The sequence below is a fragment of the Camelina sativa genome, chromosome 2 (assembly GCF_030686135.1).
Source record: "Camelina sativa cultivar CO46 ecotype springtype chromosome 2, ASM3068613v1".
NCBI classification, from domain to species: Eukaryota; Viridiplantae; Streptophyta; class Magnoliopsida; order Brassicales; family Brassicaceae; genus Camelina; species Camelina sativa.
The window spans coordinates 27,960,083-27,986,969 of record NC_141881.1 but is presented as its reverse complement, the minus strand read 5'-3'; the positions used below and the strand labels follow the sequence as shown (position 1 = coordinate 27,986,969).

General features: G+C 37.0%; 5 protein-coding genes and 2 pseudogenes across 8 annotated transcripts; 4 read left to right on the top strand and 3 right to left on the bottom strand.

The window, feature by feature from the left end:
• Window positions 1-4,114: 4,114 nt before the first annotated feature.
• LOC104737583 (NEDD8-specific protease 1) lies at window positions 4,115-5,777 on the bottom strand. The gene is made up of 2 exons (XM_010457795.3): window positions 5,558-5,777; window positions 4,115-4,986 (listed from the first exon to the last, which is right to left on the bottom strand). Exon 2 carries the CDS (start codon window positions 4,932-4,934, stop codon window positions 4,260-4,262), a length of 675 nt encoding a protein of 224 aa, XP_010456097.2. The 5' UTR covers window positions 4,935-4,986; window positions 5,558-5,777; the 3' UTR covers window positions 4,115-4,259.
• Window positions 5,778-6,119: 342 nt separating this feature from the next.
• On the top strand, window positions 6,120-7,409 carry LOC104737573 (pumilio homolog 18-like). Its single transcript, XM_010457783.2, has one exon. The coding sequence runs from the start codon at window positions 6,194-6,196 to the stop codon at window positions 7,175-7,177; it is 984 nt and encodes a 327-aa protein (XP_010456085.1). The 5' UTR covers window positions 6,120-6,193; the 3' UTR covers window positions 7,178-7,409.
• Window positions 7,410-7,757: 348 nt separating this feature from the next.
• LOC109127070 (uncharacterized) lies at window positions 7,758-8,798 on the top strand (annotated as a pseudogene).
• A 604-nt stretch (window positions 8,799-9,402) lies between these two features.
• LOC104756664 (E3 ubiquitin-protein ligase RSL1 pseudogene) lies at window positions 9,403-10,358 on the top strand (annotated as a pseudogene).
• Window positions 10,359-10,461: 103 nt separating this feature from the next.
• Window positions 10,462-16,190, bottom strand: LOC104737565 (uncharacterized). Of its 4 annotated transcripts, none has more exons than XM_087472372.1 (14): window positions 15,986-16,190; window positions 15,284-15,382; window positions 14,871-14,998; window positions 14,614-14,767; window positions 14,425-14,534; window positions 14,230-14,313; window positions 14,094-14,142; window positions 13,877-13,968; window positions 13,596-13,728; window positions 13,340-13,425; window positions 11,827-13,262; window positions 11,631-11,741; window positions 10,801-11,546; window positions 10,462-10,705 (listed from the first exon to the last, which is right to left on the bottom strand). In XM_087472372.1, the coding sequence occupies exons 2-13, from the start codon at window positions 15,374-15,376 to the stop codon at window positions 10,969-10,971; spliced, it is 3,054 nt and encodes a 1,017-aa protein (XP_087328498.1). In that variant the 5' UTR covers window positions 15,377-15,382; window positions 15,986-16,190; the 3' UTR covers window positions 10,462-10,705; window positions 10,801-10,968. The 4 variants fall into 4 exon arrangements, with proteins under 4 accessions (XP_087328498.1, XP_087328501.1, XP_087328503.1 ...); XM_087472375.1 differs by having other exon boundaries at window positions 13,596-13,722; XM_087472377.1 differs by having other exon boundaries at window positions 14,415-14,534; window positions 15,986-16,131.
• A 1,804-nt stretch (window positions 16,191-17,994) lies between these two features.
• On the top strand, window positions 17,995-21,104 carry LOC104737556 (putative aspartyl aminopeptidase). Its single transcript, XM_010457760.3, has 11 exons — window positions 17,995-18,200; window positions 18,288-18,423; window positions 18,514-18,592; window positions 18,667-18,872; window positions 18,995-19,067; window positions 19,341-19,433; window positions 19,535-19,690; window positions 20,050-20,223; window positions 20,323-20,397; window positions 20,479-20,619; window positions 20,734-21,104. The coding sequence occupies exons 1-11, from the start codon at window positions 18,128-18,130 to the stop codon at window positions 20,953-20,955; spliced, it is 1,428 nt and encodes a 475-aa protein (XP_010456062.2). The 5' UTR covers window positions 17,995-18,127; the 3' UTR covers window positions 20,956-21,104.
• Window positions 21,105-21,250: 146 nt separating this feature from the next.
• LOC104737547 (uncharacterized) lies at window positions 21,251-26,740 on the bottom strand. The gene is made up of 11 exons (XM_010457748.2): window positions 26,295-26,740; window positions 25,922-26,119; window positions 25,580-25,836; window positions 25,390-25,472; window positions 25,110-25,273; window positions 24,859-24,992; window positions 24,473-24,730; window positions 22,199-24,384; window positions 21,997-22,099; window positions 21,795-21,875; window positions 21,251-21,550 (listed from the first exon to the last, which is right to left on the bottom strand). The coding sequence occupies exons 1-11, from the start codon at window positions 26,467-26,469 to the stop codon at window positions 21,467-21,469; spliced, it is 3,723 nt and encodes a 1,240-aa protein (XP_010456050.2). The 5' UTR covers window positions 26,470-26,740; the 3' UTR covers window positions 21,251-21,466.
• Window positions 26,741-26,887: the final 147 nt, after the last annotated feature.

The following is a 26,887-nucleotide window of genomic DNA, read 5'->3' as shown; positions in this document are numbered from 1 at the left end:
TAGAAAAAATGGAGTTTTTCGTATCCATACTAATGAACACCAGCTAGATATTAGAAATGCTTAACATTTGAACATTACAAGAAGGAGAACAAAATTCCAAAATCAAAGCTTAAGATAAGGATCTCTAAAGTTCATATGTAATTTCAATTCAAAACTAGTTAGTATATATATATATATATATTTAACTGTAAGTTAGTAGTTAACAAAGCTTTTTTTTTTTTTTAACAAACTAACAAAGCTAATCGTATGTTTACATATATACTAGTATGTTTTTAGCAGAGGACATCAAAATTAAAAATACAGCGGAATTTTGATGATTGTAGATTATACAGTATTAGGTATGATTCTAAGCTTAGAGATCATAATATTCAATCAATCACTCAATATATAATCTAAACTTTATTTTAATTGTATCCTATATGGAGTATATAATAGGATACAAAAATCATTTTCTTATGAACCTGTTTCAGTCAGGGAACTGGTGATTCATTCACAAACAATCATTGGGGTCTCCAAATAAAACTGATGATCATTATAATTCCCTTTGGACCCTACCTACTTGTGGCTCCCAATTTTTATCAAATTAATGATGACCAATATCTTTAAGTTTTAAATTTAAATTTAATTAATCTTGTAACATTTGTATGAAATAAAATTATACCACTAACACTTCACACACCTTTTAATCAATAAACGATTTTCCATTTTTTTGATTGTTTATCTCTAATTGGCATATGTTAAACACACAGAATTTCATCTAATTTTTCTAAGACATACAATATTACATGTATTATATCAGTTTTCAGTTGTTTCAGAATTATAAGTTTACATTTATTGAAAGTGTCGTCCATTATTTTCAGGATACAATTTATTCACAGAACTATTATTCTTCTTAACTTTACCTTTTCAAATTTAGAGAAATTAAAGATTGATGGGTTGGTGTGTGAGTTGTGAGTATTAGGTAATGAAATATAATGTTTGGGGTGTAGTATTGACTAAGTATAAATATATATATATCGATTAAGTTTTAATATTGGAACAATGTTACATTGAAATCGATGGAGACATGGAGTATAACATATTGCATACTTGTCTTGGAACTGATGTAAGATTTACAGGAAAAGCGTTTTGTATAGTATAAGATATGCAGTATATGTTGCCCATTGCTAATGAACATCGTTTTATTGTTTTTTTTTTCAGTTCGAACAATACTCTAGTCTAAAGTTCTCGATTTGTGTAGAGTTTCAGAACTCATTTCTTTAAGCTAGTTATCCAGATTATGAAAGTATAACTTGGAGGTTGCATTAATGAAGAACGTATAGAGAATAAAATTCATGGACTTTTAATTAATCAAGAAGTCCATATAATTAAGGGAAGCAACATTTTAAGTCGACGTACGTTAACACTAAACTTACAGCAAAGTTTGTTAAAGAAAATGAATTTTATTTTGTTTGATGAGACTATCAAATTAATCTATAAACTTTGTACATATATCAAATTTCGAAAGCTGTGGAGGGTCAATAAACAGGAATGAGAGTGACATAACATGATTCTTCCATTCAAAATCAACAATTCAGCTGGAATAGAAGAACATTATAATATGTCTATGTATTTAACTGGAAGTGGTGGGGGCACGCAGAACATATAAAAAAAAGACAAGAGTTTTGTGTTGACCAGTCAAATTTGTAATATGTTCAGTTGCTTTAGAGTGTCGTAATTAGACAAGTGACAAAACTTAGTATTTCATGGGCAAATAAAAAGTAGTTAAAGCAGATCGTATTGATAAGAGAGCTCTCATATATGAATCATTTTATTAGCAATCTATCTCGACGTGATGATGTCCTTTAATAGAGTGATCGTTATTGTAATTATTATTAATCGTCCCCCAAAATATTAGTACTCTTTTGTTTTCATTCGTATTTGACCTTATGCTAATTTGAATCTATAGGGGTATACAACTTTGGTTTGATTTATCCCAAGTGAAAACTAATAGTAATTTATTGATATGCGATAACTTTTTAATCTTTATGCTATTTTTCTTTAGATGATTATACCGTTGGTGTTTGGTTGATGGTCTAAGCAATTGATGAAGTCGAAAACTTAAATTATTACTTTTGTTAAATCAATGACTACATCAAGTTGGTCCATCTCATCTCATAATTATGGTTTAAAAAATTATAATGAACGTAAGTACAGATTACTACACTACAAATTTTAAAGTGAAGCCTACAACAGAGGTCACACTTGTATATGAACTTCAATTATTATTATTTAATTAAATGTAATTAGGATAGGATATTCTTGATGAACTACCAAAACAAAGGACGTGTGAGAAGGAAATAAGAAACCCTAATTTCTGAAAATATTACTAATTACTAAGAAACAAGAAAAATAGGAACAAGTATTCGACGAGGGAGGGGCCAAATGACGACAGAGTGATTGGCCGGCGGTAAGAATGGGACCCAGGTGTCGGCAAATGGGATGACACGTGGCGTCATGACAAAGGAATAATTTGGAGGAATCGAGGTAAGAGATACAAGTGATGAGGAGGAGGGCAAAGTGGTCGTCGTAGCAGCCTGAGAGTGATTAGGTATTTGCTTGGCATGTGCTGTCTCACTCACATCACAGTCAGTATTTTTCAATTTGAAACTCCCACTATATGAAAAAAGAAAACATAATAGCCAAATCTATGTTTCCAAATTATCTCACAAAAAAAAAAACATTATTGAACCAATTCTTCATTTTTACTCTACTTTGCTTTGTTATATATTTTGTCTGTTTCGTAATATAGGATGTTTAGAGAAGTATTTTTGTTTTATAATATAGGATGTTTCTAACTTTCTATGCAACTTTTAGATTAAATTTATATTTTTTATTATGCAGATTTGTTTATGATTGATTAAAATTTTTAAAAGTAACTATTTTTTAATATACGTATTTTTACTAAAACATTTTATATTTTAAAACAGAAGAAGTACTATATAGATGGTCTATCTAGTAAGAGAATATCTAGTACTAGTAGACAATGTTTTCGTTTATAATTTATCAGAGCGTATTAATACTATCAGCTTTGTTAGAATCATGCATTTTTATTTAAAATACGTATTTTTCTTGCATGATTATTATAGTAGTTGAGAACACTACTAACGAGACGAGAGTCGTGTATAAAATAATGGAAAAAGAAGAGAAGAAGATCGGATTAGAAAGATTTGAGGCGCAATTTCCAAAGGGACCCGCATAATATTCTTGCCTCCATCTTCAAGCAAAGCATCAAACACAGCGTAGATTCCCATGCATCCATCTCTCTCTCTTCTTACTATTTTTTAATACTATCTTCTTGGGAGCTTTCTTTTTTGTTTGTTTCCACTTTAGTGTCAAAATGTTTTCTCGATTTCAGAAAAATGGATTCGTTTTTTCACCATCTTATTCTTTCTCTTTGATTCATTCATTCATCAATAATGTGATCTATCGCTAAAAACCTCTACTTCTTTTTTTATTTTTAGAAAGTGTATTTTTTTTTCCATCTATAACTATAGCTAGTTTACTACTAGTTCCTCAAAAGTGATTTATACGATATGTTTTCAATTCTCAACAAATATTATTTCGTAAATTTAACGTTTTACCCCAAGAAGAAGAAAATAGTATTAAGTGTAGTTATATGACTCAACAAAATATATCATCTCACAATAAAAACTTCTCCTCACACACACTAATAATTTACATGTTTCGTTTAAAAGGATACAAGTTCTTAATTATTGGACATTCACATACTTTTTTTTTTGTTTTTTTAAACTTGAACTTGTAGTATTCAATTGTGGTAGCTTTGTAATTTAATGACGAATCTTGTAAAATCTAGTATCATTTTACAGATGATTTTTCGTTATAGTTTCGAATTTTTCTACTTAAATAGATAAGACTCATAGTTATAGTATGTGTCGTCACCAAAATGATGCCGTGACGTAGACGCGCGTCTCACGGGTCCGCGTGATAGAGTAACAAATGTTTTTTTTGCACCGTGGGCCTATATTACGAACTTTCATTATACTCTATGAAATTGGGCCTACAGTCATTATTAGATCAATGGGCTCAAATAGTCTTGTTTTGACCTTCGCGGTTAAAACTTAAAAAGTTCAAATTAGAGAACACTGACATCACAATAACCGGTGAAAATATCAAATGTTTTCAGATCCGGTAAACAGTTAAAATCATACCAACCGGAATACTGTATCTATCCATACTCAATGACATCTCTCATTTACTCACACACTCTGAGACATCAACGTTTTGATCAGCTCCAATATCTCTGCTCTCAAATGGTTAACAAAATCTGGTACAGTCTTCTTCACTTCAGCAAACCACAGCTCATCCCGGTTCTTCATTCCCTCACAGCAAAACCATTCGCATATAACCCGAGCGACTGCAAGAAGGTAAACACCACAATCGTACCCATTCTTTTGCTGCGGTGTATCACTGCATTCCCTGTACGTTGCATCCCCGTTACCCACAAATGGAGAAACCGCCTCGAAGAGGTGTTTGGCGTTAAATCTATTCACTCCCATGAAGCTATCATGATGGACAAACGTGTTGGCATCTTTGTAGTACACGAGTAAGCTCCAATGCAATCCACCTTCTGCTACCTCCACATTCAGATTGTCGTTAACAGGGAATATCAGGAGGTTTTTGTCGTGACACTTGAGGGGTTTCATGAAATCTTTGAGGGAGTCAGTGTCGGGGCAGTTGCAGATCCAGAAGGCAATGGAGGGAGGGATGAGTGAGATGGTAGAGGAACTGTGAACCGAGGACAAGTAGCTTAGGTAGAACTCGATAACACGATCATTCAGAAAGTTGGGTCCACTTAGGATGTCCAAATCTGATCTCCTAAGGACGACGTCTTCGAAACTGAGGATCTTGTCATCACCAGAAGTATTTCCCATAGCGTTCACTGATAAGCTTCAAATGGATACTACACTGGAGAATCTAGTAACTCTGCAATATACATATAAACACAATTTGTTAAACCAATTATAGTAAAACACAGAAAAGTAGATATTCTATTAAGTAAGGGATTCAAAAGAATCAATAAGGTGAATTGCTTCTTGTTCATTCCAGAACGTTATCAGTAACATCAGATCTTACTGTTTAGCATAAAACTAAACTAGAAGAAAAGAAGCTATTGATGAACACAGGACAATACCCAGAGAACACTCAAACGTCATCAGTTTGATTCAATCGGAAATTTCAAAAACCTAATTGCATCAAACCATACGTAGCGTGCGGAACAAAGGCATATACATCAAAGATTGCTATTGAAACAAATTTCTCGTTCAGGCATTTCATCGAACAGTTTGAATACAACACAAATTGTTTCGTAAAACAGCCACAAAAACAAGGATCAAATTGCTCCGATCATCTAAATCAAACCTAAGGATGGATTCCAAAAATTGAACGGCGATAAAGAAACTCAGAATCTATCAGTGGAAAGAAACTTCCTAAAGAATCATTCACAAACAATATTTCTGGATTTGATCAGGAAAAAAACACACAAATTATCAATTACCTTGATTCGATTGATATGAATACGCGATTCCTGAAAGATTCAGGTTCGTTTTTCAGCAATCCTCCGCTTCAAAAAAACTGTAATCTGAATTGTTTTAGGAAGACTTCATCGCGAGAGTGGTAATATAAGTATTACTCCCAGCAAGAAGAAGATGAGAAAAAAAGGAAAGAAAGAGCAAAAAAAGAAACCGACTTGGCTGTTTACAGAGAATGAAAACAACGAATCGCAAAATATTATATCGGGCCCATAAACCCAACCAACTTGGGCCGAAAGCTAGGTCTTATCAGTATCTTCACAATTATGAAATGACGATTATACCCTTCTTATTCCGAGCAAGATTACGATTTACGATTTCCATTTTTATCAGATAAATTAAAATTATCAAAGTTACGAAAATACAAGAAAAAAGGGAAATTTTTGCCAAATTAGTTTCTTTTTCCTCGTAGAGAGGCAGATAATGTAATTCCGAGTTGTGTTGTAACTAGGAAAAGGAAAACTAACAAAATTAGACCCTAACTTCATCTATAAATACTACCACAGATCCAACAATCTCATCATTCACAATTCTCTCTTACTTCTCCAAAACCACACAACAAATTTATTAAGGAAACCCTTTTTCTATATAGATCATCATCAATGGCAGTCGCCGATAATACCTTTTCAATGTCGACCTTGTTCAATGCTTTACCATACCCTAATGGAATCTCCGGTTCCGTTCCTCCTCCGGGGTTCCCCCCACGCGCCTCCGCCTCTCACTTGCACGCTGCGATGTTTAACCTTATGACTTGTTGCGACGGTATGTCCTCCTTTAAAGAGATGATCGCGTCGTTTGACAAAACAGAGCTTCAGAGGATGGCCTCGTTGCTTACGTCAGACTCTGATTACTTCATGGCGATCGTCACAAACAAACACGGCTCGAGACGCGTGCAGAAGCTCCTCGGCAAATCAGATGACGTTGACGCGCTCTTCTGCGACGTTATCTTGCGCCGCTTCCTCCACATCACGACCGACAAATACGCATCGTACGTGACGATACGAGCCATGGTCGTTTTTGATGAGGACAAGAAAAAGGCAATGTACGAGCAGATTCTCTACTACGCTCTCCACCTAGCGCGTGACCAACACGGCTGCATCGCCCTCAACGATATCATAACCGACGCGGATGATCCTTACTACAGAGATCAGATACTAGACTTGGTCGCATACAACGCTCTCAGCCTAAGCAACGACGCTTCAGGGAACTTTGTGGTCCAACGTGTGCTTACATTGAATGACTTGCGTACCATGCACAACATCGCGGTTAGTCTCCGTGGCCATTGCATTGACCTCTCGTTTAAGAAGTATGGGAGCTACATCGTGGAGAAGCTTCTTGAGGCGGATGAGTCAATGGTAGTGGTGGTTGTGGAGCTCTTGGAGTGCGACGGAGACAGGTTGATGAGGCTGGCAAGGAATGAGTTTGGGAGTTTCGTGGTTTACAAGGCACTGAAATCGACGAAGATGTCTAGGATTGATCTGTTTTGGGATTTGGTGAAAAAGCTCATGCCTTTCCTCCGTATCTTGCGTAGGTCTCACGGAAGCAACATTGCAAACATCTTGGAATCGCTTAAGCTTCGTTGCTGATCAGTTACTCTGTGTTTAATTAAGGTATAGTCACCTAAAATTGGTCGGGTGTTTAAGGTAGATTACCTATAATTGTTCTGGTGTTAATGGTAGTAACATAACTCTTTTGTAAGAAAGGTCTTTTGAAAAGCAAGGTTGGAGTTTTAATTTTTTTTTTTAAGTTACAATTTGAAAAATGAAAATTGTTTTGTCTAACACAATAAGCAATTAATGTAATAAGATTTCTCCTCTCCTCTGCTCTCTAATAGTTTTATCATCTAGTTTGCTGCAGAATCCAGCTTGAAATATAATACTTTAAAGAAAATGTAAGCTATAGCAAAAATTTGGAATCATGAATATATTGACTTGTTTATTTCGGTTTAAAAGTAGGAAATGTAAAAGGTAAGTTGAATTGAAGAGTTATATGGTATAGTGGACAATCCATGCAGACCGAAATTAATTTTGGAGATGGGAAACTTGCTGAGCAAGTCCTTTCCTCTGTTTTAATGAAGGGTTTTAGATGTAAACACCACCAATTCTTCAATTAGGTTTCTCTTTTTCTTTTTTCTTTCTTAATTCTCTTGCTCTCCTTTTAAGAATCATGTCTCTGCTTCTCAGCCATCCCCCGAAGCTCTGCTTTCGGAAACCCGTCTTTGTAAGATCTTCTCCTAACTACTCTAATGGTTTCTCATCTTCCTTGCCGCAAAATCCTCCTAGTGTCATCATGTACGTTGATCCTTGTGGAGCTGATCCCGGAAAACTCGTGATTAGGAGGGCTGGTGACAGCTCTCCCCTGGAAAAGAAGTTGCCCATGGAGTTGACAAACGATATGAGAACGATCGGAACATCCAATGGATGGCTAACTACTTTGAAGGACGGCGTGATGGGTCTCCAAGACATTGTTGCATCGGATGCAGATCCAAAACGTATTTCTCTGCCTCCTCTTGTCTCTTGAGGCTCTTCCTCACTGCCAAACCCAAATTATCACCAACGTGGTAATGTCCTCATCTCCCGAGGAAGAGGATTATGTTGTGGCTGTCAAGTTCTTGGGACCTCAGCTCAGCTTTTTCAGACCCGCTCAGAGTAACTCCGAGTGGACCAACATCAGAATCCCGAACCCTTGATTCTTCTCTTCCCCTGTCATGTATTCCAAGAAAGATAACATGTTTCGCATACCTGGATCTGGAGGCCACCTCATTGCATCATGGGATCTTCACAAACATGGTGACAAGCCCACGTTTAGGAGGTTGCAGTTCAAAAAGATTCCCAATCTGACAAAAAGGACAACAAAGCGTTTCTGGATTCGTGCTACAAAAGCGAACACTTGGTGGAGTCAATAACCACCGGTGAAACTTTCATGGTTAAGTTGTACAAGAAGACCATCCGTGGTACTGCGAGGATAAAAACAGAAGCTTCACTGGTGTTCAAGCTAGATGATAAAGGAAGTGCTGTTTACACTGAAGACATTGGAGATCTCTGCATTTTCCTCACAAAGTCTGAACCTTTCTGCGTCCCTTCTAGCTCTTTTCCCGACATGTATCCTAACCATGTCAAAATCTTGGATGTCAACGAAACCACAATTGTCAATCTTGCTGATCAATTTGAAAGTGGAATTATTAAGAGTAGCAACCTCCATTGGTGACGTTACGGAAAAAAAGAAGAAGATCCTAAAGTATCAGTGGAGCAACTTTGCTATATTCTCCCAAATAGTTATGTTTAGTTAGCAAAAATCATTCATTGGTGTACTTTAGTTACATATGGAGGATTAAATAACTGGTAAATAGTGTCAAGAATAAATAATGCCAAGAATCTCTACTACATGAAGTGATGCAACCAACACTTGTTTTGTGCTTCTGTTCAGATTATATAATACTGAGAGCCTAAATGATGAGATTTTTTCAGGTTATATATATAATACAAGGCATCTGTTTAATGAGGGTTGTTAGGAATCTTTGAATGTAAGATTTAGGCGATCCTATAGTCCTATTACTATTTGAATTGAGTTTACTTTTCTTAGTTTTATTTGAATTAAGTTAACTTTTTTTTTTTTTTTTTAATATTGATTCGCATATTTTTTTGAGGAACGAGATAATTGGTACTTGGCGTGTATATATATATAAACAAACAATGTACTAAGGTTTTGGGACGAATTCAATACCTAAATATATTTCTAAACTGATATAAAGCACAAAGCTCATCATATATATCGAGTTCTTTTAATTTACAAGGGTTTGACAAGTGAGGACATGGCGGCGAAGAGCAACACGGACCCCGCAAAAGCAGGAATTAGGGTTGCAATTGGTAACAGTAAGGAGAATACGCTGTTTAGGACTAGGCCGAGAGGAGCTTTCTATCCTCGTCAAACCAAGGCAGCTAAGAAAGAGTCTTGCGTTATCTGTTTCGAAAACATTGATTCTGAACTTATTATGTTTCCAGCTGATGAATGTGGTCACTCGTTTTGCTCTACTTGTGTTAAAAAATATATAGAGGTGAAGCTGCTTGCTGGAAGGATACCGAATTGTCTTGACCTTCGGTGCACGTCTATGCTGTCTATTAATAGATGCCGCAATCTTTTGACTCCAAAGCTGAATTGTATGTGGAGACAGAGGATTATAGAGGACTCAACTCCTTCCGCAGACAGAGTTTATTGTCCTTACCAAACGTGCTCTTACTTGATGTCCAAATTCACGCTTTCTCTTTCTGCATCTTCTGAATCTGGATTTAGGAAGTGCTTCAAATGCGGTGGCTCCTTCTGCGTCCACTGCATGGTTCCATGGCATAGTTCGCTATCGTGCACCGATTACAAGAAGTTGCATCCTAATCCTCTAAACGAGGATACAGAGCTAATGTCTTTGGCAAATCTTGAAGGGTGGCGTCAATGCGGCAGGTGCAAACACATGGTTGAACTTTCTTGGGGATGCAACCAAATAACTTGCCGGTATAATTTCTCTTGCTGTCTCTCTCTCTCTCAAAGAACATATATTTTTATTTGGGGTCTTCTTTTTTTTTTTTCTTTAACGAATTTGATAATGTTTTGGCATGTAAGGTGTTGTTGCATATAACATACAATTTCATGCTTTCTCGTTTAGGTGCGGATATGCTTTTTGCTACACGTGTGGAGCCGGTTGGTATAGTAGGAGCCATGGAGGATGCACCACTTTTCGGTCAGGAAACGTACGCCCGGCGTTTACTATTGTACTAGTTTCCTTGATATGCCTAATTGTAATCCTCACAGTCTATTAAGACGACTCAGCACGCACATCAGGTTGCATCTATTATATGTGCTTTGTTCATTCGACACTCTGTAACAAAATATATTTTTCATTGCTCTATAACAATTTGATGTTTTATAGAATTTTTCAAAAAGCTTTACTGTTTTTTGTAACTAAAATCCATTTACAATTTTTCTATAAGAAAAAAAAAATCAGAGGCACGACTTCGACCCCTGTTATATCGCTGAACCCTCAAAATTTGCCAGACTTCCGACCAAACCCCATCAGCAGAAATCAAAATCTATCCAAGGCACCCAAACATTAACATCGCTGCTCTCTGCAAAGGAGAAAACATATCACTCTCACATATACTATCAAAACGAATAGATGATTATCCAAAATCACACATTACAGAATTAAATGATTCAGTACCTTTCAAGTTCAAATTGCTTTTAGGGAATCTATGTTAGGGTCCTGCATCTTTGATGAGAACTCAATTCTATATGTGAGCTGTCGTAGCAGTTTTTGAGTATAACTTTCCCAACACTCGGGATCAACCAGAGAAAATCCAACAAAGCGGAACCTCTCTTCATGCCAGAATCACATCCCATATGTCCTATTATACACATCTCCGGGACTTGGAATCCGGAATTTGGGTTCTTCGTATCCGTTGTTGTATATGCTCCCATTAAATCCCAGCCGTTCATTCCTAAGAAGCTCTGCCATGCCTAGAGAGTTAACACTTTGGCCTTCATTCCACTTATCGTAGTGACCATTAGACAAGAATGAATTTGCAGATGGTTGTTGTCTTGGGTGCTGTGAGAAAGGGGATAAGCTACTTCCCTGTGTTTGATCCATTAGCCTTGAGCTGATTCCATAAGGATCGGTAAGTGAAGGAGATAAGTTTCTAAGGTCATGATGAAACCCATTGACTTGTTGTTGTGCACCAGACAAAGACTGCTGTCTCAACATTTGGAATCCTGTTTCATTTTCAAAAGAATTCAGTTGTAATGAGAATCCTGATCTCCTATCCAAGTCTGCATTTACCATCCCTCTTCCTACAGCTAGAATTGCAGGATCCACAAATTCAATATCACTTGCACCACTCGAATTGCCAACTGAAGGTGGTACTTGATATGCATTCCTCAGCAAGGAAGAAGAGTCAAGAAAACGAGTTCCTACGATACAAGTGCACAATAGTTATAGTCTCTAGCATGAACTTCACTCTAAGCTACCCCCTAATAGAAGAAAAAAATAAATACCTGGCACAGTATCAGAAGATAAGCCCATCCTTTCATGTGAAGAGAAGCCAGGAGGCGGTAACCTGTTGGGAGCAGAAAATCCTGGAGGAGCAGAAACTTGGGGTCGTGAAACTGCAAGAAGACAACGGGTGAAAAAGTTGGAAATCTAGCAGAAAAATATAAAAACGCGAAAAGTCAGAAAGCCATAAATACTAACCAGGATTCTTGTGCGAAGAGAATAAAGGACTAGCAGCAAAGTTATCCAATCCACCCGAGTAGTTTGATGCAAATCCATTTAGTCTCCCGAGATTATCTCGATAAATATCTCGGCTCACTACAGACTCCTGAATAGGTTGATTTCTTGACAACTGCCCATACATACTATGGGTTTCGCTGTCATATGCTTGATTATTAGATTCTTCATACCGTGCAAAAGAAAATCTAGACTGGCTATTATGTTGCTTTAGGAGGTTTGAGGGTTTAAGAGTACTAGATCGCTGATCAACTTCACCGAGCAACTCTGCCAAATTGTGTGTAGAAGTCAAGGATTCATCCCATGGATCAAAATCGAGTGACAAAATGTTTGAAATTATAGCATTCTCTGCACTGTTGATTTTGTTCCTGCCTTCATTAGAAAACAGAGAGTTCTCCACAGTGTTAATTCCTTCATTAGCAAACAGAGAGTGCTCCACACTGGTCATGGATTTATCACCAAATCCATTTGGAAGATGTCCATTTGGAAGATGCAATCTATCACTGCCTCTATCCAAAGAGGACCTCGAATTTGAGTCGTTCACACCTGACACACCTAAAGTTTCACAAGGCGGGGAAGAACGAGAAGCCATATGATTTGTATCCAAAATGGAACTTGACAAATTAGACATAAACCGCGAGCGGATAATATCCTCTTCAGGGTGATGCTGTTGGCTATCGAATCGTGATCTATCATCCTCCACTTGTAATTTTGAGCTACCTTGCATCTGCGATTGCAGATCTGATCTCCACTCCCACTCTGGCCTTGAGAGGGGGACCCCATCCTCTGATACGATAGCTTTCTTATCAGTGTTTATAGAACTATCCATCCTACATTGCTCTAACTGTGGCAACTTTGATACCTCATGACCAGGTTGTCTAATAGAACCTTGATCACACCAACTACCAATCGCCATTGTAATATCGGGATGTTCATCCCCACAATTCATATCAATCCCCATGCGTGCAACACCATCCGACAAGTTTCTTACAATAGGGCTATCTTCTACAGCTTCATTTGCATCGCTAAATGAGTTCACAGTAGCTGAAGGCTTGTCAATGTCCCCGTCACCGTAGGAAGAGTCTAATGAACTGGATAACCTATTGCTATTGGGATCTCTATCAAGTGAGGTAGTCCTCTTGGACCCGGAATCAACCACAACATTATGCTGCAAAGACTTCAGCACGCTAGGTTTGCTTTTGTCCACAACTATTTCGCTTTCTTCTTTGCGCGATGGTCTTTTAAGAACGTCACTAGAGGATACAGGCCCATGAGCTGTGTTTGCAACAACAGCGGAAAACGCCAAGTTTCCATTTACCGATGTTGATCTTTGCACATCAGAAGATCCATTTGAGGTAGCCGAAGTTGCTAAAGACTGCTGGTTTGCAATATGTGTCCCCCTGCAACAGAATTCCCTATTTTATCAGATTGACCAGTCGGAAATACTTCACATAAAAAGCATCAGGTCAAGACATACCATGACGCTGCAGCAGGGAGAGCAGTTGATCTGCTAGAGCTCCCACTCCCACTAGGAGGAGAATACCTGGGAGCACTTGCTGCATTCTGCTCATATAAAAATATGTTTAGTATTTTCCGGTTTGTTTTGGGCCGTTTAAGGCTTTCGAGAGTTTTTTGAGGCTAAACATCCTAGGAAATGGTTTGTAATCTAAACACATGACTCAAGCCAAATAGAACGTAATGTCAAGGGCAAGTTGAGATTGAACTGAACTTACGGTTGAAGGAACCTTTACAACTGGTTTTGCAGAAGAAATGTCACTGGAATAAGCATCCAGTGGTGGAGGTAGTATGCTCCCTGAACGGTGCTGTAGAGTATTTGTTGCTCCAGTGATTTGTTGAACTCTACTCCTTCAAAATTACTATAAGACTTAACTAATCATCCAAAAATACTAGAGCAACCATCATATTTTACATATACTAAGTAAAACGGATCCAGGAAACAGAACAATCATGAATGCAAGAAGGAATTATAAAATTTTAGATGGTAAAAATTTACCTTGTATAAGCTGATATGACTTCATCTTTTGTGAAACTATCTTCTTGAGAACCAACCTCATGCAAATAGAGACAATCAGGATTGACGCATGCCTGAAATAAAAACATGCAATTCATAAGCCAAAAAGACAAAAATTTCAACATTTATCTGAAAAGAGGTAACCAAAAGAACAACTCAGGGACTCAGCAAGCAGAACATGAATCCATTGGAGACCTACCACATTTCTCAGCCATGCATGACAATACTTGGTTGTCCCAAAACATGCCCTGCAATATACATGAGTGAGAGTACATAATTATTAGGTGAATGATTTCAGATAGTTTCAGAAAATAAGAAAGCAAGTTAAAACTTACTTCAATGATTTACCATCCAAGATAAACCCATGAACAGCCTGAATGCAGCGAACAGCCTCTTCCTCTTTTCCATAAGTAATATATCTGGGACAGGAGAAATTTTTATCAGAAAAAAAAAAAAACTATAGCAGAAGGCAAAGAAATTTATGCTAAGAGGAAAGTTTTACGATAAGGGAAGTCTATACAGAAACGCACACACTGCATGTATTGTTTGGGAATTGTTGGATGACACCAGATGTTGTTCGGGACATGGAAACCTTGAGAACTTTTCCATACTGACCAAAATATTCTTTATGCTGGAGTAGCTGAAAAAAAATGGAAGGCTAGTTAAATAGCAATCCACAACAAAAAGAATATTAGAGGTTTGGATGAAACTTCACATACATCTTCATCTGCTAGATTAAGAGGCAACCCAACGATGTAAACAAGATTCCTTTGAATCACTCGCACACTGGTGAGTTGTTGCTTTCTTCCCTCAGAAGGTTTTGATTTAGACCTTTGGATCTTCTTGTGCGCCATGTTGCCTTCCGAGGCCAGACTGTGAAGTGGCAATAGACAAAAGCCATCAGCAAAAGAAACCAAAAAAGGATTTTCCCAGACTAAAAAAATTAAATTCGCCAAAAAGATAATGCATCATATACCTGTCACAATTAACAGTCATCCCTACAATCTTTTCTTTGTCATATGGAGTGCGACAAGCTGGACAACGCCCTTCTATTTGATCTTTCTCTGCCATGTCCACTATGTGATGCCAGCACCAAACACATATCTGAATCAAATATCACAAAAATATTAACAGAACAAAAATCAATGGTCAATGAGGCTAGCACAAGATGTGCAAAATTCCACCACTGAGTCAATTCTTATCACATCTATTCTATTTCCGTGCTACGCAGATAAACAGTAGCAGAAACTTTGAGATAAGCCAATAAAATTAGATCGTAACCTAAGAGGCTTTGAGAAAGACGGGAGCTATTGAGCATTGCAAAAAGCAAAACTGTTCTCCCTACTTCAATACACGTCTTAACAGAAAACTGAAGGTAGATGGAAATACCTGATAGCCGCATTTGCAAGGCTTCAACTGTTGATCAGTCAGGTCCATCTCTTCAGCACACAGTGGGCAGGTCTTCTCTCCATGGTCACTCATGTTGGCCTATAAGAGAAATTGAGATACATTAATCAACAAAGTTAAAGAATACAAGTAAAAAAGCCAAAGTGCGCTGAATCCACAATCTCAACCACAGGATAAATTGGCCGGAGACTGAATTTATCATCAGAAGAAAGTCAATATACATTCAGCATAATCCCAATCAAATCCTACAATTATCATCTCATCAACGTTATCAAATGCCAACTTATAAAAATCTAAAATTTACTCTAAAAATTCAAACTTTCAGATCGAATACTAAGGAATATAACAATCAGAATATAAAAAAAAAAAACAATCTACAATGAAGAACTCCAAAAAAAACCGATCTGTGCATGCGCCGTGAGACGATTCAATTAAAAACGCGTCAACGGACAAAAAAGTGAAAACCAATCGTTATGAAACAATCACAAAAAAAAAAATCCAAAATCTCAATCACGATTAACGATCCAAACTAATAAACTGATGATCCAATTAAAAAAAAAAAACCCCTCGGATTAAAAAAACACAGAATTAGGGTTTTGAGATTCAGCAGATTCAAACTCAACGAGAGAAAAGGAAGGAGATTTCTCAATACGATACAAGAAGAAGAAGAAGAAGAACACATACGATTCGAGAAGGATCGATTGAGATTGCTGAAGGAGGGAGGGAGATGGAAGAAGTTTTTGAGATGAGGAAAAAAAAAATGGAAGAAGCTCGAACGAGAGAAAGAGAGAGAGAGAGATATGGATGGCTGTGATTTCTGGGGCGATGGTGGCTTTTTTAACCTCTTAATATTTATATATTTTTTTATTTTTTTTTGTTGTCTGCTGCCAGATCCACGTTGCTGTCTTGTTAAACTATTAAAAAAAAAAAGGGTTTTTGAAACTTATTACCCTTCGATTTCTAGTTTTATTACGATTTAGTCCGGTTCGGTTTTTGTTACCCGGTTGATTTTGACCGGTTTTATGTTACTACCAAAATTACTCGACCACATGTAAAAAATCTTCTAGTCTTGGAATTTTTTTTATGTTACCAAAAAAAAAAAGAAATTACACAACCACATATAAGGAAGGATATTCATAGCTATATGACTACATTTTAAAAAAAATATATATATCTAGGTGAATAAATAAGTGACAACATCATATTATCACATTTTAGCTCACTTAAATCAAAATAGATTTGGTATTAAGTATATACTAGATATGCCATATTTTATGCTATTTAATTTTATGAATAATCAAGCTAATTAATTTTATAAATAGTTATAGTATTTATGTTGGGGCTAAAAGAATGTTTAATGTCTTTCTTGTAGTTTGTGAAAGCAGTCCGAGTAATCTTGATTGTCGGATACTAACAGCATGTTAGCTTTGTTGCCATTATTCAATGCGTAACACATCATATCGATAATGATTTTCTTAGGCGCTAGTTTTTTCTTACTTGAAAATAAAACCAAAATCAGATTAATTTTGACCAAAATAAAATTTAAAAATTCAATGTATTTGAAGATTATATATAGTGGTTGTGTTTGGTTTTGTAATATATTTTTTAAACAGCTTGAAAATTATTTGGATTATTTGGTTTTTCAAATACAACCTCATAGTTAAATGCTCTCCAGCTTTTGATGAACAATCTTCCAAATTAGAAAAAATAACTTGAGATACACTCCAAATAATGCAAACAAGAGTTTCTTATTTCACTCTCAATGAACCATTATCGTGAAATCCTTTGATGAAGAAAGCAAATATTAACTCAATTTAATCAATATATATATATATATATGTCTCATTATGTATAGAATTGACATGTTATTTTTGTAAACATGAAATGTTTATCAAGTAATCCAAAAAAATAAAATTCATGATACCTGTTTTAGTTCATTTTAATCAAAATATCATTACAGTAAGTATACTAGATACAAATTTGTATCATGTATGAACGAATTTTACGCTATTTAATTTATAAATAGTTATGTTATTTAATTTTATGAGTAGTTATAATAAAAAAAATGTTTGAAAATTACATAGTGGTTAAATTCATGTGCAACTTGTTTCTTACTATCAAAAAATGTTTTCGAATGATTTAAACCTACCATGATCATTAAACAACAAAAGGTAAAATATTAGATAAAAACTACGAATAGAGATGACTAATGTGAGAAATATATTTCTTTCGTTTTTGTTAATAACTTGAAAGTTTAATTATTTAAATACGAAAATTGAGTGGGTGGATAAGTTAATTTCAACGTTTCATCATGCCATCAATTGAAACAAAAGATGGTGGTATAAAGGCCCCTTGATCGATCGTTTGAACTTTCTTGTATTAATAATATTTTCACCGAAACGGATATTTGAAGAGTAGTTGAAGAGTCTATCATACATACAAGTGTTATTTTATTAATCTTTGCCTATTCATCAACTTGTAAATTTGTAATGGATATGTCAATTGATCCTTGTAATAAATTTCTTTGTTTAACGTTTCTTAACTTTCTCCAAACCGTGGAATTGGAGAAATTAAATGAAAAAGTTCGAAAGACATCATAACCACAAAAGAGATACCAAGCACAATCACCGGTTGGTTCGGTTCGGTTTTATCTTATTAAAAAACCTCGATCGGTTCGGTTCTGACATTTTTCTATTAATAAAAAAAAAGTCTTGTTTATATTTCCTTTGTAGCGATTAGCGAGATAACAATCCGATTGATATTGACGCAAGCTCTCCTCACAGAGAAGAAAAGAGAGACTCGATTAGCTCACAGATCCACCACAAAATGGATAACAGTTCCCTCGTATCTGATTTCCTCTCCTTTCTCAACGCTTCTCCCACAGCTTTTCATGCCGTCGGTAATTTTCCCTGTTTTCTAGTTCCTCAGAGTTTGAGAGTTTCTGTTGTGTAAAGTTTTAAAATTGATTTGATTGATTGATCTATAGACGAGTCAAAGAAGCGGCTTGTAAAAGCTGGGTATGAGCAAGTTTCTGAGAGAGATGATTGGAAACTCGAGGCCGGCAAAAAATACTTCTTCACCAGAAACTACTCCACTATTGTTGCTTTTGCCATTGGTCATAAGTAAGTTACCACGCATTGTTGTTGTTTCTACTAATCTAATATAGCTGCAAGTTAAAAGTGAGAATCTTTTGGATTTTTGTTTTTGAACAGATACGTAGCTGGTAACGGGTTCCATATCATAGGAGCTCACACTGATAGCCCTTGCCTCAAATTGAAGCCTGTATCAAAGGTAGGTGCCCATTTCGGTTTTTAGGAGTTTCACTTGCCGTTTTTGAATTATTTGACAAGAAAGTGTTTTGACAGATAACTAAAGGTGGATTCTTGGAGGTTGGTGTTCAAACATATGGAGGTGGCCTGTGGTATACCTGGTTTGATCGTGACTTGACTGTTGCTGGACGTGTTGTTTTAAAAGAGGAGAAAGCAGGAGGTTCTGTCTCTTATTCTCATCGGCTTGTCAGGATTGAGGATCCTATTATGAGGATTCCTACCTTGGCCATCCACTTGGACAGGTTTAACTTCTTAGTCTCTTGTTTCTAATTGTGTTTGAGATTAGCAGACAACGATATGTTTCTCACTTATTTTATGTAGAGAAGTTATAATAAGACTTTTTCCTTTTTTGTCTTGCTGACAGGAACGTGAACAGTGAAGGTTTTAAGCCAAACACTCAGACACACCTCGTTCCTTTAATAGCAACAGCGATCAAGGTGCGGTTTTACTGCCTACTATGTTTTTCAGAACGAACTTAAGTGAGACCATTGTTACAGGACATGGCAGCCATTTTCACTTTTTTCTTTCTTAGTTCCGCTGTTTCATTCAGTCTTGCTAAAATGTTTGTTTGCACTTTAGCCATCTTTGTGGACCCTTTACATTTTGGTTGTTTCTATCTATGATGTCAAACCGTGGTTGTCAAGTTTGCAGCAGTCTTGAATTCTTTCCCTTTTGCATTCTATTTACATTCTGTGATAATATATTTGAAGGCGGAGCTCAATAAAATGCCAGCTGAAGATACTGAACTTGATGGAGGAAATAAGTGTACTCAAAAATCGAAGCATCACCCACTTCTAATGGAGGTCTAGTTGAAATATGAGATTTGTAGTTTTCATTGTGAATGTTAGCTCTTGTTCTGGTTTAATAATCAACTAGTCCTTGTTTTTTTCTTTCTAATTCTTAGATTATTGCAAATGCGCTGGGATGTAAACCTGAGGAGATATGCGATTTTGAGCTGCAAGCATGTGACACTCAGCCAAGCATTCTAGCTGGTGCAGCAAAAGAATTTATTTTCTCGGGAAGACTAGATAATCTCTATATGTCATATTGCTCTCTGAAGGTACGTCTTTCACTTTTACTTCTAGAGGAATATATGAGTCCATGGTCTAAGTTTCCTGATCTTAACTATGCCTTAGTTGGCCTCCACTCTCTCCATGTTCTTCACATATAAAGACATGTGTTTAAGCCCACTTTAACTTATGTCCACCCTAGTAGATGTTTCTGTATGTTAACTCACGTTGAGTGTATCTCTAACCATTTTCCCCTCTCTTTGAATGGGACTCAATCTCTACTGAATACATTGATGAACAACTGTCAGTCGGCTCGGTGCTCAATTAATCTGTCTGCAATTGCATATTTCTTACTCTAATCTGATACTGAACTATATGTTTGCAACAAATATTTGAACTTTGTACATAGGCACTTATAGATGCAACGACTTCCGAAAGTGACTTAGAGGAAGAAAGCGGAATAAGAATGGTGGCACTATTTGATCATGAAGAAGTTGGTTCCAATTCAGCCCAAGGAGCTGGTTCCCCTGTCATGATTGATGCTATGTCACACATCACAAGTTGCTTCAGTTCTGACACTAAGGTAGCACCGCATTCAAGTGATAGACATTAAACTGGGGCTTGTGTTATACTTTTTGTTTCTTGTTGCTCATTTTAGTTCACTAATATTTAACGGTTACAGGTGCTTAAGAAAGCGATTCAAAAAAGTTTGCTAGTATCCGCTGACATGGCACATGCTTTACACCCAAACTTTATGGTAATCATTTCATCATTTGGCAATATTTTTTTTCATAAATTGATGTCTATCCTTCATTGCATTGTAATTTCATTTTTATAGGACAAACACGACGAGAATCATCAGCCGAAGATGCACGGAGGACTTGTCATCAAGCACAATGCAAATCAACGTTACGCAACCAATGCCCTAACTTCCTTTATATTCAGAGAGATAGCAGAGAAGCATAATCTTCCTGTTCAGGTATGATTTGCCTGAGAGTGATCCAGAAAATTTTCTTACTTGCTACATATTTTAAATGACTATGGACATGTTTGACCAAAAGTATAATAATGAGTATGGGCATAAAAACTGCAGGATTTTGTGGTGCGTAATGATATGGCTTGCGGATCTACCATTGGTCCAATACTAGCAAGCAGTGTGGGGATAAGGACTGTTGATGTTGGAGCTCCTCAGCTCTCGATGCATAGCATCCGTGAGATGTGTGCTGCAGATGACGTGAAGCATTCATATGACCACTTTAAAGCTTTCTTCCAAGAGTTCACTCACCTTGACGCCAAACTCACTGTTGACGTTTGAGAGCTTCTTATATTTTATTTTGCTATTTAAGTTGGAACTGAAGAAATCTTGATCCTTTGTTAGGAATTAATGTTTACAGTAATAAGGATTTATAGCAATGTTATGTTGCTTGGGGTTATCATCAATCTATTCTTCTGAATATTCATCAACTTCTTACTAAAAGATTGAATTGAGTTGTTTATGTCAATTATCTTGAAATGATACTTTTGTCATGACTCTTAACAAATCACAAATCTGGTCCCAAGCTTGTAAATGTCATGAATTGAATAGAAAATGCACGACATGTTCACTTATATTTGTCCAAAAAACTTGTCAAATATCTCTATTATAGGTTTGACCTATAAGAAAAATAGCTCTTGCGGAAGCCAATCATGCCTCAAACAACAAGTGCTTTCTACATATTTTATTTCTTACGTATACAAGATCATCAAGTGAGTGTGTTCAACAAAGTTTTAACCTTCAGTAGTGATAAGAGAGTAAAAAAAATAGTTAAGTAGAAGAAACCTAGTTTTCAGTCAAAAGCAGGAGGAAGACCTTTGTTATTATACTTTGTACAGTCAAATGGTCCTACAACTTGATTACTCTTCTTCTTGACCTGGCCATCACAAATGACAAAATGGTTTCCTCAAGTTAGTTTTCACGAACTAATTTTATGACATCTACTTATCTTTTGAATGAAGTAATTTGATAAGTTGGTCAGTTAATGAAGATTATAACAAAATTAAGAGATATTAATCAACCAAACTAATAAAGTCCAAATGTTCTGAAAGTCCCAGTGTTTCAACTTGTTTCCTAATATCAAAACCAAATGGTAATGAGAGAGGGAGAGAGGATTATACCGGAGACCATGGACCTGGTTCAGGAACAGATTTCTCTGTTGGTGAATGTTGCACACGTCCACTTTTCAGTGTTAAGATTTCCTGCATATTTAACAGAAGAGTTCTGCTGAGACATTACCAAAATAGGTATTATATGCAGTAACAGCAAGTGGGTCTTCAGTTCATTATCAAGGTTTAATTCATATATTTGAGAAATTTATACCTCCCCAGCAGCTTCAATTGCAGCTAACCACTCGTCAGAAAATGGAACAGCATTTGGAGGCTTTACAATGATAGGATCAGGTTTCTTCTCAAGTTTAGCATCCCTATTAAAACATTAAAACAGTAATTATCAGCGGATTTCTTAAAAATAAACTGCACTAGAGGAAAAGAAAAGGATTACAAGCGGAGAATATATTACTTACAGTGGTATCATCTTATCATTGCCTTCTGATCTCTTGCTTTCTAATGTCAAAATGTCATCGCTGAATACATTGGACTCGTTAGTCTGCATATCATCTCTGACTGAGAAAGTCTCTTTCATGGCTACTGGAGTTCCTGATTCTTCCTCTCTGGGCGCAAGTGCAACAGGATCAGGAGAGATCTTTACAATTTGAACTTCCTCTTCTTCATGGGGGACGAGTTCTTGACCAGAAACCTGTGCACTGAAATCCTTTTCAGCATCTATCTGGAATTTAGCTTTTACAACATAGTTATGCTCAATGCTACCGGAATTTGAATCATCTTTTGACATCCCTTCAGGTATTCTGGAAAAAACTGTGCTCTCATGTAGACATTCAGGATCTCTAAATATAGAATCCGAGGAACTGATTGATTCACTTAGTAGAGTTTTAGTTTTTCCACACAGGTCTGACGCAGTATGGATATCTTCTACTTCGGGATATTCTTGCTTAAGAATGCCCTTGACGGAAAACTCATCAATGTCACCAGTGAGCTCTGAACCAGTAATCACATCCACCTCTGTGCGCTCCAAATTATACTCAGGCTCCTCATCTGAACAATCCGAGTCTGTAACCAAATCCATGTCTTCCAGCTCTGAGTTATCTTCAAGCTCCTCATTTGAATAAGCGAAAACCGCAGCAGATGCATCTTTTTCTGGAGAACAACCAACTAATGTTCCAAGTTGATCAGCTTGTTTCGTTGCACAACCATCGTTTACATCAGATGTAATTTCACTACTCGAACAATTGTATTGCTTCTGCTTTTCAGAAGTTGATTTCTCCGGGAAGGGCTCAATCTCCGTGCTAACTTCAACGGAGGAAAGCATTAGTAATTTCACTTGTTCCATGTTGTCAGCATCAGAAGAACCAGTAAAGCATTCTATCTGCATATCAGGCTCATCAGCTCTTTCGTCCCTGGTCATGACATCTATCTCATGGCCACCCTCTTTCATCTCAGAGATTAATTGGCTTGACAAATGTTGTTCTTCGGATTCTCTAAACCAGTCTTTGCATGCAGAAAATGGACCAATGAAATCAGCCTCACAGTTTGTCTCTGTGATATCGCTTATTTCAGTTCTCTCCTCCGTTTCTAATACAGCTTGACCATTACACACCATGTTATGATCACACAAGATATTCGAAACCGCATTTTCCTCAAGATGGTTGCATGGTGATTGAACACAATCTGGTGCTTCAGCAGGCCGAAAAGGTATGAAAACAATTTCAGTATTACCTAACCTATTTTCTGAAGAAGATGGACTGTCTACAACACCCTTTATTGAACCAAAATCCCCATTGAAAGTTGGGTCTGCAGTGAAGGAATCCAAAACCTCAGGCTGCTTTGCTACATCTTCAGTAGACTGATAGACAATCAACGCATCTTTTTCTCCAGAAAGACAAGGACTAATCTCCTCTTCAATTCCAGGGTGCACGCATCCATTTAGAGGTTGTCCATGTACGTCCGGTGTATCAAAATGTCTACTAAAATCATTGGTGGAACACATATCTTCTTCCTCCCGATTGCTGACTTTCAACTGTGAATAGTTATCAAACAGTGTCAACTCATCGCAAGGAGGACCCTGCATCGGGGAATCCATAGAATCTTTCAGCGGTGAAGCACAGTATTCTTTTTCTGAGCAGCAAGACTTCCTTCTCTCATCCCTATTATCGTCAGACATATTACCATCATGCACATTACTTTTGCAGCCTGAGTGCGGTATCTCACTGTTAGTCTGGAATTCTTCACACTTTGCAGTAGAAATCTTCTCAGATGCACAATAAGTTACATCATCCATAGCTAAATTTCCCGTATCATCTTCAGCGGTACATTGGTGCTGCAGGTTTTCATTTATCTGAGAACTCAATGAACAACACAACGCTTTGGATTCTACTTCCTGGGTGCTTTTCAAGTCCACTTTCACCTTCTTTTGTGAAGGTTTGGGTAATATAGATTGAGCAGAGAATTTTGCAGTGGAACCTGAACTGCTGAAGTTTCCAGTTGCTGCCTTTGAGTTAACACCAGGAACCTTTTCAGAAATTCGGGGTTTCTTGAAGGTAGGGATCGAAGAAAAATGAGAGGCTGAACAAACATCAGATCTGGCTAGCTGACTATTTTTGTCTCCGGCACCGTGCGACGGTTGAGAGTCAGACTGCAAAAATCAGGAATAAGTATGAGAGATTTACAAGCACAAAACCTAGTTATGACACGATATAATTCAGTATATTTCAATAATATACCTGACTGAAATAGCCAATGGAAGGTTTTGGCACTCTTAAGCCTGATGGTTTTCCCAGTCGTGAAACTGCGGACTGCGTGTTTCCAACACTGTTGGAAGAACTTTGAGCTAACGAGGTGCCCAGAGTAATTACATTAGAGTCTGTCGATCCATGACCAGGCATAGCCACAATTGATGTAGTCATAGGGCCAACGTTGGACTTTCCAACGACAGAATGCTGTGAGTTGGATACTGAAGATATTTCTGATGTTTTGCTGATCTAGAGTTCAAGAAAATGAAATACATTACTCTCAATCGGAAGACAATGGGAAAGAAAGCATTTGCTGCAAATTTCTAGTGCATAAACTATTTGCTATATTGGTTTGCAGAGGGGCAGCATAGCTTTACCATATTTCTTCTAGCTGGCTTAAGAGAGGGCTTAGGAATTGAAGATTTACTCGCCAGACTGGATTTTGTTTTACTCTTGATGCTTGAAGTGTTTCTAGAGGAACTTCCAGATCCTAAGCTTCTCTGAGAATTCTCTGTCGAAACAGAAGAGAAAACCAAGGTAATGCGATCACCAGCAATATATAAACAAGATGTGGCAACAATTTATTCGAAAAAAAAGTAAGAGATTAAAAACATGTTATGAGGCATACTTAATTGAGTAGGTTGACTATTCTTCGGTTTGCTTGGACTTCGAGTGGTCCTTTTCATATTGTTTGGAGCTGTAACTGGGTCAGATTTGGTTGTAGGAACTTTAGATATGCTCAGCTCCCTGCTACGTGATGTTGTTGTATGCACATTTGCAGGTCTTTTCAGGGTTCAAGGAAGTTAAGGTTAACGAGCCAAAAGAACAAAAAATAACAAGAAAGCAATAGAAGCAGCCAATGATGGTGATTGCCTAAACACTCGTTAATCCAGTTAAGAAAAGGATATGAAGATGAAGGAGGAGGTCGGGGGCAGCCACTGCGCTTGGAACCACTCCTCAATTCCTGAGCTGAGGTAACTTTTTTCTGGGCCTATAATGCAGACATTCAATGTTTAGATAGAATGTGCCTTAAAGAAACTGTAAGAAATGACAGATCACACTCATTAGCTCTATAAAATTTAGGTCCAGTAAACTCACCAAGGAAGATTGGACTTTAGATGGTGATCCGTACTTGGGCAGTATGCCACTCACAAACTTCTTCTCTCTGTGTTTACTATTCACAGGCAAATCGTCAAATAAGTTTTCTTCAAGTGCTTGTAGTCCTGGTGAAACACTAGTACATTTGGAAGCTGACGTTGACTCTCTATACTCTTCCTGAATGGAAGATAACCGATCTCCACCAATTTGGCAAGCAGTTCCAGTTATCTTAGATAGCTCAGATGAATCCAAAACACCTGGTTCATAAACCATATCACACATCTTAGTACCATAGACTAAACAAGAGAATGGTACACAAATCCATATAAAAAAAGAAGTCACCTTCTTCCGTTGAGAAAGCTCTATCCCATGCTAAGCTTTTGCGCAGATTAAAACCAGCATTCTTTTTCTTCTTCTTCATCTGCTGTCGCTCCACACTCAATTTGGGTAATTCAACTTTAGAATTCTCCTTTCCTACACTATCTGTATCAACAGAAGGGCATGGCTGCTCCACGCTGTTGTTGTTTCCTGTAACTCTTCCTGCACAAAGAATCCACCTTCATATATCCGCTAAAATACACAAATGTATACTCCATAGCGAACATCTAAATTCCCATTTTTCCAAACAATGATTCAAAAAAATGTCTAAACACTCTAACATAGGGAGAAATTTAATCAGAACGAAGCTCGGATCCAGAAATCGAAGCGAACTTACCAATTGGGGAAAAAGGAGGCCGAGTAGGAACGATACGACTCGATCTAGGGATTTGAAGAGGTGAGCAATTCAAATAACTCTTTTCTCGGCTCGAATTAACTTTCTTCGGAGTATTATTCAGAAGCCAGTAGTCTTCGTCGTCTCCTCCAGAGATATCTAAGAGATCCTTGTCCATTTCTAGCCTCCTTCCGCTTTCTATCAGTTTCCGAGATCTGACAAGTGGGGAATCCAAAATCGTATAGCTAGTTAGGGTTTTCCCCTACTTACACTGAGAGAATCTCTTCGGAATAGGCGGATTAACCTAGCTGGTAATCGGAAAATCGTTCGGCCGATGTAAGATTCGACTGTAGAAAGGAATATTCCGGCCTCGTAAGCGGGAAGAGAGGTTGAAAAAAAACTTGAAATTGAAAAAGAAGATCGGACCAAACGTTCTCCTACAATCTCAGGTTAATTTTGTCATTTAATTTAGATATATTGGGCCAGAAGTTAAGCCCATATCTCCTTTTTGGGCCTCAACTTAATTTTGGTTATTTTTATTTTATTTTTTTACCATTTGAGGCAATAAGCGTTCAGGACAGGACAGTCTCTCTGTT

Bases quoted from the DNA above. Each gene is read 5' to 3' on its own strand.
- LOC104737565 (XM_087472372.1), bottom strand. From the start codon at position 15,376: ATGAGTGACCATGGAGAGAAGACCTGCCCACTGTGTGCTGAAGAGATG. The intron at 14,999-15,283 runs GTATTTCCATCT...TATTTGATTCAG, and splicing joins CTTGCAAATGCGGCTATCAG to ATATGTGTTTGGTGCTGGCA. The intron at 13,969-14,093 runs GTAGGTCTCCAA...TTTTTATTTCAG, and splicing joins ATGCATGGCTGAGAAATGTG to GCATGCGTCAATCCTGATTG.
- LOC104737573 (XM_010457783.2), top strand. From the start codon at position 6,194: ATGGCAGTCGCCGATAATACCTTTTCAATGTCGACCTTGTTCAATGCT.
- LOC104737556 (XM_010457760.3), top strand. From the start codon at position 18,128: ATGGATAACAGTTCCCTCGTATCTGATTTCCTCTCCTTTCTCAACGCT. The intron at 19,068-19,340 runs GTGCGGTTTTAC...ATATATTTGAAG, and splicing joins TAATAGCAACAGCGATCAAG to GCGGAGCTCAATAAAATGCC. The intron at 19,691-20,049 runs GTACGTCTTTCA...CTTTGTACATAG, and splicing joins TGTCATATTGCTCTCTGAAG to GCACTTATAGATGCAACGAC.
- LOC104737583 (XM_010457795.3), bottom strand. From the start codon at position 4,934: ATGGGAAATACTTCTGGTGATGACAAGATCCTCAGTTTCGAAGACGTC.
- LOC104737547 (XM_010457748.2), bottom strand. From the start codon at position 26,469: ATGGACAAGGATCTCTTAGATATCTCTGGAGGAGACGACGAAGACTAC. The intron at 24,385-24,472 runs GTATATTATTGA...TGATTTTTGCAG, and splicing joins CCATTGGCTATTTCAGTCAG to TCTGACTCTCAACCGTCGCA. The intron at 22,100-22,198 runs GTAAGTAATATA...ATGTTTTAATAG, and splicing joins AATGATAAGATGATACCACT to GGATGCTAAACTTGAGAAGA.